Source organism: Periplaneta americana, chromosome 1 (genome assembly GCF_040183065.1).
Source record: "Periplaneta americana isolate PAMFEO1 chromosome 1, P.americana_PAMFEO1_priV1, whole genome shotgun sequence".
Classification (NCBI taxonomy): domain Eukaryota; kingdom Metazoa; phylum Arthropoda; class Insecta; order Blattodea; family Blattidae; genus Periplaneta; species Periplaneta americana.
This window is the reverse complement of record NC_091117.1, coordinates 123,970,403-123,981,716: the sequence shown is the minus strand read 5'-3', so window position 1 is coordinate 123,981,716 and position 11,314 is coordinate 123,970,403. Positions and strand designations below refer to the sequence as shown.

Genomic DNA, 11,314 nt, shown 5'->3' with positions numbered 1-11,314 from the left:
GCCTATTTATATAATACACGGGATGAAAACTATAAAAACCCTCTATCATATCATGAATGGCAAAAAAACTGAGGTATATTCAACTGAAATAACGCCTAAATGTATCATCAACCAAATCGAAATCAGTGTCCGAAACTCGCCCTCATCTTCGTGAGATACAATGTGATTTCCAGATATTTCTGGCTTTAATTTTAGGCCTACTATTTCCTTTCATTAATAAAATATTTCATATAGCTCCATTTCCTCATCATCTGAATACTCAGATTCAACATAGTATCGTTCGTACATAATTTGTGAAGTACGACAATGTACTTACAGGTTATATAAGTAGGACAATATACGTAAATACATAACCTGTAATATTTCCCCTGAGTGATTACTATAATCAGAAAATTGCTCTCTGCATGAAGGCAGTGCACAGATAATCATAGTGAGGTGTGATCTGTGATAACTAGAATTTGCTAAGTGTGTGGAGAAAGGTTCTTTGCCTCTTTCTCGCAACACATTTCTTGCTAGCGAGATCTCTTCAAATATGTAATGGGCCTTATCAAAGTCGAAGTAAGCTTTAAAACAAGAAGTACAGTATGGAAAAGAGTGTCTTATTACGTGATTAGTGAACACTTTTGCTAAGTATAAATCAGATTTAAATATGCGATAAATTTGTCTGATGTAAATTATAAAGAAGTTTTGTAAGTTCGGTGCTGGACAAAACAGGAAACAGAAGAAGGGCTGTTTCACCAGATGAGAATTTGAACGAAATTGGAACAAAAACAAAATTACTAAAAATCATGATCATATAAGATTTAAATGATCCAAATACTGGTTTGCAGTTGCCTAAAATTTAAAGAAATATCTCATTTTTTTCTCTTCCCACTTCAACAAACCACCTACACTGACAAGGAGATCTCTCTTGTTGTAAAAACTGCCTTTGTATTCAGGCTTATATATGGTTCACCACAATTTCGTTTCTCCTTGGCCATACTTCTTTTTCACTTTGATTTTTCGATTCCTAGAATAAGTGAGGAGCTCATGAGATGATCCACTATAAGAATCACTAATAAACTTTGTAGGAACTCAAACTGTCAAGACGCAATATTACCATAGATCATTTTAAGCTTGCCTTATTGTTTAAAGATCGAGGAGTTGACTAAGGATCACATACATTGTGTATTGGAATTAACCGTAACTGGACTCGATACTGTATACTCAACGAACACTCCATATAATAAACAATACAGATTGATTTAGTACGTTATTTTACGATACTTTATCAACATCTATGTAAGGGTATTTAGTGTCTGAATGAGATGAAGGTGATAATGCCGGTAAAATGAGCCCAGGGTCCAGCACCGAAAGTTACCCAGCATTTGCTCATATTGGGGTGAGGGAAAACCTCAGAAAAAACCTCAACCAGGTAACTTGCTCTGACCGGGAATCGAACCGGGCCACCTGGTTTCACAGCCAGATGCACTAGCCATTACTCCACAGGTGTGGACAACAATGCAGATAAAGATATTTTATTGTAAGAAGCTGTGAACAGGAATGATATTGATATTGTCAGAAATAAACAAGAAATGTAGATAAATAGAAAGTAACAAACATCCACAGAGTAATTATGGAAGACACTAACACAAAAAAGAGTAAAACTTTATGGGCTTACTGCAATGGTTGCTATATATGTAACACATATACAATAAAACTTCTTTTATACAGGTCAGTAAAAAGTATGGAACAATGCTTGTAACTTTCTTATTTCTAATTTTATAAAGAAACTATTTATACAAAAGTTGTAGGGTATCAAAGAAAAATATTTTGAACACGTTTACAAATACTATGCTTTTCATTTATAAAGGGTATGCCAATGAGTCTGTTTTTTTAATTGGCACTATGTACTTATTTTCCCATTTTTTAATTCTTCAGGTCTCAGTACATACAGAATCATATTTTTTTCGCCATTTATAAACTATTGTTTTGTAAAAATTACCTCTTTTGATGACATGCATGTGTACTGAACAAAGGGAAATTGTAATGCTTCAGTACATCCATTTGAGGAGGCTTTGGATTAAACAATTGCAGAGAAAAGCTAATGGAAACAAGTGAATAAAGATAATAAAAAACAACTGAATAACAATATTAATATTATTTAAATTTATAATTAAAAAAAGACACAATGTAGGATATGCACCATTGAAACTTAACTGCAATAGTACCTAATACAATACATGGAAAAAAATCCATTAAAACCAAAATTAGCATTGTTGTGTTGTATCATGTGTTTATTTCAGTTCACAAAAAGTGCTCAAAATGTCGTTTACTGCCAAACAATGCATAAATCTGTATTTGAAATTGTTTAATGTTCTCAGCAATACTGTTCGACTGATCTGCTGCATTTCATTCCTAATTCTTTGTTAAGTCTTCCAGCCTCTCGTCGCCAGTCTTGGTAGAGCCTCCACTTCAAATATCTCCATACGAAAAAATCTAAAGGGTTCAGATCAGGGGATCTTGGAGGCCATTCAGTACTTCCTCTTCTGCCTATCCATCTTCCTGGAAATACTTGATTTAAATAATTCACCATCTCCCTTCCATAATGTGCATCTTGCTGGAATAACATGCCATCTTGAATTCCTCCTCCTTTTTCAGGGAATAAAGTACCACAAGCTGGAATTATTTCATTCTGCAGAAGGTTTAAATACAGTTCGGAATTAAGTTGCCATCAATGAAAAATTGGCCTATAAATCTGGCATCAATTATACCAGCCCACACACTTACTTTCTGTGAATGTTGTGTATGGTGTTCTATCATCCAACGGGGACGATTTACATTACCGTTCAGACAGAAAGCTTCATCACAGAAACAAACAAGGTAATATCTGGTTGAGCACGTCATTGAGGGTTTCAGCAAACTGAGTACGGCTATGAAAGTCATCTTCTCTCAGTTCTTGCAGCAGATGTACCTTGTATAGGTGTCATTTGACTGTCTTCATGGTCAACTGCAAGCTGGTGAGTCGATAAATGTGGGCTATCTTCTGCTGCTAATGCAATATCAAGAGCTTTTTCACCATCTGTAATTTGTTTTGGCCTTCCAGACTTTGGCTTATTTTTAACACTTCCAGTTTCATTGAACTTCGTTAAAATTTTAGATACCGTAGAATGAGTAATACTCCTTTCTCGATGCATTTCATTAAATAAGACACAAACCTCTTCTTGAATCCTCCTCCTATCCCCATAGACGATCATCATCAGTATTTCAATTCGTTGTTTTTCTGTAAGGTGTGTCATGATTAATTACTTTCAGGAAGATATTGGAATGAAATAACCATTGTTATTCAGTTGTTTATATGAGCTTTATTCACTTGTTTCTATTAGCTTTTGTCTGCAATTGTTTAATCCAAAGCCTCCTCAAATGGATGTACTGAAGCATTAAAATTTCCCTTTTTCAGTACACATACATGTCACCAAAAGAGGTAATTTTTACAAAACAATAGTTTATAAATGGCGAAAAAAATATGATTCTATATGTACTGAGACCTAAAGAATCCAAAAGTGGGAAAATAAATACATGGTGCCAATTAAAAAACAGACTCATTGGCACACTCTTTATAAATGAAAAACATAGTATTTGAAAATATGTTAAAAATATTCCTTCTTTGATATCTTACAGCTTTTGTATAAATAGTTTCTTCATAAAATTAGAAATAAGAAAGATACAAACATTGTTCCATACTTTTTACTCATCCTGTATATTTCACACGTTTTTCACACTTACAGGTTTTTTATCCGAAGTCCCTGTAAAAATACGTACTTTCCATGTTAATTTATTTCTATTATACATTTTTCGTTTATAAGTTCTTTTACACTTATACAACCATATTTTAAACTCCAGGAGATACGAAACGCCATTTATATGTTCTAAATAAATTTTACTCAAAATGAGGTTTGCCATGAAAATACATCATGTGTTCACTGTTAAGATGCAGCTCACTTTGAAATTCGTGGAAATTCGAAGCTGTCCATGCTTATCTCAAACAATCTTCAGCCCTTTACTTTCTGGATTGAGAGTTTTAAATGTAATTCTTCAAGAATATGTGTTATAAATTTGAGTTCTGTATTATAGACTCAAAGATAGGGTGATGTTATAAATTCCTCTTGTGAAAATTTACTAAACTGACTTAACTTGTCCTCTCCGTATAGTCTTTAAATGTTATTACCGATGTTTTAAGATATCATTTCAGTTATACGTTTTTCTCACTTATGCATTTTTTTCTTCAGGCCCCCATAATAATGTTTAAATTAAGTGTTTTACTGTATTATCAATTTTTGTTGAATTTTAAGGAAGTGTTCTCAAGGGAATTGCAGTTTAAAATCGTCTATGCTTTAACATTTATTTAGTATTTATTTATTTATTCTGGTGTAGTTAAGGCCATCAGGCCTTCTCTTCCACAACACCAGGAATACAAATGCAATAATAGAAATAAACAGAAAAAAAAAACACTATATACAAAGTAAAGCTACACAAGAAATAAAGAGAGAGAGAAAAAACACTATAAACAAAGTAAAGCCACGCAAAAATATACACAGGTTGCAGTCACACAAACTTTAAATGAGTGATTAAGTATCATAATTAATTCTATCCTAACTAATTAACTAACATAAACAAGAAACTTGCAATTTTAATCTAGATTAAAAAAGAAAAAGAAAAAAAAAACACAAATCAATACTTCTAGCAATACCTAAAAAACATTAACTAAGACAAAATTTTCCAATTTAATTTTGAATTGTGATAAAGTCCGGCAGTCCCTGACGTCATTAGGTGACGAATTCCAGAGGTGAGCTATTTCTACAGTATAGGAAGATGAATATAAAGGCGTTCTATGATGAGAGATAGAAAGAAGTGCATGAATCTCTCGTGTAAAATGCACAACCAACTCTTTGTTTTACAGGCGTATAATAATATTATGTTTTATTTAACGACACTCGCAACTGTAGAGGTTATATCAGCGTCGCTGGATGTGCTGAAATTTTGTCCCGCAGTAGTTCTTTTACATGCCAGTAAATCTACTGACATGAGCCTGTCGACACAGGTGTATATGCAGGGGCGGCTTTCGAAGGGGGGCTGCTGAGCTGCAGCATCCCCCGACATTTGTGGCTCTCATTGACATACACACAATCGTTAGTGAAGTCACTTCCTCCCCTGGTGTTGCCAAAGCGAAACCAGAGACAAAGACTATAGGTGAAGCCACTTCCTCCCTTGGACCTGCCAGTCTCGTCTCAGATGCTTTGCGCGTTAGTTTTATCCCTCCCCCTGCTGCCCCTTGCCATGAATCCAGTTTCCTGGTGCTGCAAAATTTGCAGCAGTTTGTCAATAGCGCGTAGTTTTAAATACATTTCCTTTAATGTTGTGAGTATAACAAGTGCAACAATGTTTAATTCTGTACAATATTTACAGTCTATTCAGGAGAAATTTGAAATTAAGTGCTCATCAGTTGAATCTCATAATGGAAAGAGCTGCTAAACAAAATACAAATGCTCGCATATTTTTTAATTTATCCAGTATCCCTGCTTTCTTCTCTTGATCTCCACACAGTCTGTATTAGATTAATGTGTTTCAAAGACAATTCCATCAGTTGGGGCAACAAGATGAAATTTTAAAATAAGAACAGTAAATATTGTTCATTAGAAAGAGACATTGCTAGAATGTTTTCAAACCATAATGGAATCTGAAACATCTAACAACATCACAATAAATGAGGCAAGTGCCCCGGTGCATACTCTTCAGATCCTGAATTCAATTTCTGGCTGTTTTTTTCATTTATTAATGTATCATGTAGAGACATTATAAAACCAACTACAACATCGCCAGTTAGATATTTCTAAGGTTCAAATCTGCATATAAAAAAATTAAATTATGGTTTATTTAACGACACTCGCAACTGCAGGGGTTATATCAGCGTTGCTGGTATGCCGGAATTTTGTCCTGCAGGATTCTTTTAAATGCCAGTAAATCTACTGACATAAGCCTGTCTCATTTAAACACACTTAAATGTCATTAACATGGGCTGGGATCGAACCCGGAACCGACTATGCTACTGAGGCCGACTCTGCATATCAAGCTTTGTTAATGCCATACAGACAATACGGAACAGTGCACAGTAATGTTAAGCAGTGAGATCTGTGAAAATAAAAATCCTAAAAAGCGTCGTAAGGTCGAAGGGATTCAGACAAGGGTTGCGGCAGCCAAGGAAGTGTGTGACCTCATTATCACACAAGCTAACACACGATTCCAGTTCATAGATCATCTGGTATTATCTTCTCTTCTGTGTCAAGAAAAATTTGAGTGCTACAAAAGCTCATTTCCTGAAAATGACCTAAATGTATGTGTGAAGCTTTTTCCAATGTTCAATAAAAACAAACTAAAAGCGGAACTCACTGTGTTGTATCAGAGTCAAGAATTCAGAAATATCACTGACGCAGTCAAGCTCTTGCAGTTTCTTCTATCTGAGAACTTGCAGGCCTCATTTTCAGAAGTTGTGAAACTACTACATATAGCTACCACCATACCAATGACAACTTCTGAACTAGAACGTTGCTTTTCGTGTTTGAAGAGAGTAAAATTCTATCTTAGAAATACGATGAGAGAAGAGAGACTGACCGCATTAGCTATGTTTTCCATTGTAAAGACTATGTTAAATGATGTATCGGATTTTAATAAGAAGATGATTCTAAAGTTTGCAACCTACAAAACAAGGCGCATGGAACTAATTTTTAAATAGGGTAAGTTGCGTGGTTTATTTTTGTATGCAGCCCCCTTGAATTCAATACTCACGAGCCGCCACTGCGTATATGCCATTGCTATTCTCTCTAAGCTCAGTTTCTCCTCTAAGGTCGAGCACTGTATCTCTTTCAACAGCAATTTCGCTTAGAAGATGTATCATTTTATGCCATTTACAGTGATGAAAAGAGAGGACAGTGTACGTTGCGGCAAAAATCTAAATATTGACAAATTAGTGCATAAGTAGTCGTTATTCTAAACACCTCATATAAACAAAGAAGGAGTTTCTATTACAATGTAACAGACTCACTCTGTAATTGCTGATGTGAGTGCTGCACTAACGAGAGAAATTTCTTCTGAGCATTGGTTTAGAAAAGTGATTCAATGGGAGAAAATCTAGAGAACAGAAATAAACATTACACTAGACTCTCACTAATCTCGCCTCCTCATAGTGCATTTCCAATCACTTATACCGTAATAGTTTTCTGGGAAATTTGCAAGGTGCCATATGTCAGACTGTATTACTTATAAATATACATACTCATATATTATGTATACACATGCCGGTCATACATGGGACATTCTAGTTACGATTTAAAAGTGCAAGTGGAGTGATTGACGCAGCTTATAACATTAAATTTAAGGACATTTTTAAGTGCTCTCAGTATCTGGCACTCTCGCTAATCAGGCACACCTCTGCACAAGGAATAGCCGGATTAGTGAGAGTCTACTGTATAAAAAAATATATTTACCTTTTCGATTTGTTTGAGTTGTTCATCATCTTCAAGAAAGAAGCGTAGATACTGGTATGAAATGTCCACATCACAGTTTCCTCCCTTTTCTCGATGCTCCTCTATAGTGGCTTGGCCTCCAGAGAAGGCATGTTTATTCACCTGTACAAAAATGGGGACACTAATATGAGGAAAATAAATAACAAAAGAGTATTATATCCTGAGGGAAAACTTCTCACTGATTTTGTATGCATGCATAAAGAATTCACTAGATAGCCTTTCTACAGTTTAACAAATGTTCTCACATTACTCTGGAGATGGGGGCATGGGGGTCTACCTTTCTGTGTGGGAGTAAGGATAATCAGGTTAAGTGATAGCTGTGGGACACGTCTCTGAATGAGCTGTAATAAATGACATTAGCTTCCTTTTTCCTGTATTAGCGAAATAGTATTATCAGTATTAAAATGGACAATGACAAAAGAAGATGTTTTAATGAAAGAAAACAATATTAGTGTAGATTTTTCGCGTGATTAAATTCTACACGCACATGGAAATGGTCTAAGATGTACGGGAGAAGAGATGAAGCTGTCTGAGACTTAAGATGTATGGGAGAAGAGATGAAGCTGTCTGAGACTTAACGGATAACACAGTCATTAGCAACTTAGTTCTGACAGTGACTGCAAAGAGAGATGCCATTCTGAGACTTTATGGAATATTATGTAGAAGATGATATACAGTATATTTATTACAGTAGTAAAATAAGCAATAATTATCTTAACCAGTCATTCATACTCTCTGGGTTTGACTGCAGACCAATTTTCGAACCCACTGGGAGTCTTTGCTTTTGCGTGGAATTTATGTATGGTAAACTGATATACAGTAGTTTGATTTGCACAAAGGGCAGCATCACTAGCTGAAGAGCTAGTTTGTTGGTTTTCTGCACTGGAGGTCCAGCTTCAAATCGTGGTTTTTCCAAATGCAGTTTTATAAATTAATTTATAATTATCCAAATTTAATTGAACATAAATAGCTATAAATGTACACTATTTACATTAAAAGCCATGTTCTTAAAAAGAAATGGTTTGCTTAAAGACATAATTATACCAGTACTTATTGAAATAAACACATTTTCTCCTTCTTCCTCAAGTGGATTAGGCCTTACAACATGTTCTGGTCTTGTTCCATCACTGTCTTGGATGACTGAAGTTGGAGTTGTGGAGCTGCTGGTTTTGCATTGAGTGCCTGCTCAGGCAACAGAGAGGGCCACTACTGGAGGGGAGAGGAGACAAGCAGGGTATGTGCCCCAGCATAGCACTGGGGCAGGGCGCCAAAATAACAAAATGAAAAAGAAATTACTTAACAAGCAACATGAGGCAAAATCAGCATTCAAATTTGAGTATTTAAACTTAACACAAGAGAGAATTATCTATTTGGTATATCACCAAAATCTTTGCTGAAAAAAGCTCACAAGTTGAATCTTGTATGATTCATTCATTAATAGGGACAGGCAAAATATAGAATTTCATATTCTACATCATTCCTGCTAAGAGTATGTGGACAAGAATTTTCACGATTCACTATGTATAGAATGCAATTAATACCCAAAAATGTTTCATATTACATAATATATAAAGGCGTTCCAATATGGCGGATAGTCAGTAACAGCATACAAACCGCTCCTAGTTTAGACGTTGTTAAGAAGGTGAATATCTAGTGTTAAGTGTTAGAATAGTGCTCATCCAGTTTATAAAGTGTTACAGAATTATTGTGCTTATATACTTTGCAATCATGCCTCCGAAAATGTTAAAGTCTGAAGAAATCGAGGCTACAGTGCAGCGAGTGGTTAAAGAAACGTTTCTAGCCATGATGCAGGAGTCTGGCGCGCTGCAAACGTTAGCCAACCTTATAAAAGATGCGGTAGTGTCGGAGCTGCAGCGTAGCATAGACTTCAACTCCGAAGTTATCCAGGACCTGAAGCAGACTATTGAGCAACGGGACCGTAAAATTGGTGAACTGGAAAGAAAAGTGGACGATCTCGAACAATATCAGAGAAGACAATGTGTCAGGATCTTCGGGATCGAGGAGGAGGTTGGCGAGAATACCGACAAGCTCGTGGTGGAACTGGCAACGAACATAGGAGTGGAACTGAAGGTAGAAGATATCGACAGAAGCCACCGGGTAGGCCGCACGACTAGCGACGGTAGACCGAGGCCTATTATTGTCAAATTCTGTAGTTACAGGAAGAGAAGTGAAGTTTTCTTTAACAAAAAGAGGCTGAAGGGCTCCGGAATGACCCTGAGGGAAGATCTGACCAAGGTAAGGCATGGCCTGTTACGGGAAGCGATAGGCAAATTTGGTGTGTCTAGTGTCTGGACTATAGACGGCGTAATATTCGTTAAAGTAGGTAATGTAAAGCACCGGATAACTTGTGCTGCAGATTTGAACTTCTGAACTATGAGCTGTTGTGCAATGTTACTTTTATTCTTCCTACTTTTTAATTTTCTTTAGTGTTAGTTTCCCAAGACTATATTATTATTATTATTATTATTATTATTATTATTATTTAATTATACTTTTTAATTCTTAGTCTAGGTTAGATCTACTAGCTTTTCAACTGGGTTTATATTTAGCTAAGTTAGCTAAGTTATTAATTAATAGGAAATCTTTACTTGTAGCAACTTCATATTTTTATATAACTTTTTTTTTTCTTTTAAGTTGGATACCCTGATTTTTGACAGCAATAATCCGGTTGTCTCTGACAGAACATTGTACAATGACCTTCACTCACACCATTCCCCTATACCTGCTGACCAGAACCCTCTCTCTCACCCTGAAGCATTCAACATTTTAACAACAGCATTTTCCAAGAACTCTTCATCCCTTCACGTAGCCCATATTAACGCTCAGAGTTTGGTTGCACACTTTGACGAAATTCAATCCATATTCTCGAATCAGAATTTGCATGCTCTTCTCATCTCTGAATCTTGGCTCAAACCTACATTATCCTCAGCGACATTACACATAGATGGTTATACGCTATTAAGAAATGATCGTTTAAATAAACAAGGGGGCGGCGTTGCTGCATATGTCAGATCAGATCTCAATCCCAGAATAATACACACATCTCCTGGCGAGTATGCCGGAAAACCTGAAATGCTATTTGTAGAAGTATTGACAAGCTTTCAGAAATGCCTTATTTGTGTAATTTACCAACCCCCGAAGATTAACGATATTGCAGAGATCGAGAGATCGTTATTGGAATTCATCACAGATTATGAACACGTCTTAATAATGGGTGATCTTAACACAAATTTGTTAGCCTCTGATTCGAACTACACTAGACATCTATTGACCATGTTCCAGGCTCTTGATCTAGCAGTCCTTCCCCTTGAACCAACCCACCATACCCAATCTTCCGAATCCCTATTAGACTTAATTATTACGAAGAATGCAGACAAAGTACAAAAACATGGACAATGTGCGGCTTCGGGAATTTCGTACCACGATATTATTTATCTAGTATATTCTTTGAAGTGTCCCAAGCCCACACCTAAACTCATAAAGTATCGTGACTTGAAACGTATTGATGAAACCCAACTACTTGAAGACGCAATAAAGATTCCCTGGGACTCAATATGGACCTTACATACTGTTGACGAGAAACTTGTTAAACTAAATGAGTATATTATAAATTTATATGACAAGCATGCTCCTATCAAATCTAAACGCGTAAAAAGAACACCAGCACCATGGATGACTGCTGACATACGTAGTATGATTACGGACAGAAACACTGCATACAAAACGTTTAAACA

At 35.9% G+C, this 11,314-nt stretch overlaps 1 protein-coding gene across 2 annotated transcripts in view; it reads right to left on the bottom strand.

The window, feature by feature from the left end:
* TrpRS (Tryptophanyl-tRNA synthetase) overlaps nt 1-11,314 on the bottom strand; it is an 86,788-nt gene that overhangs the window by 34,842 nt on the left and 40,632 nt on the right. For both annotated transcript variants that reach the window (XM_069826855.1, XM_069826847.1), the window contains exon 6: nt 7,521-7,661. In XM_069826855.1, the coding sequence (XP_069682956.1) occupies nt 7,521-7,661 (141 nt within the window). The remainder of the gene's footprint in view (nt 1-7,520; nt 7,662-11,314) is intronic.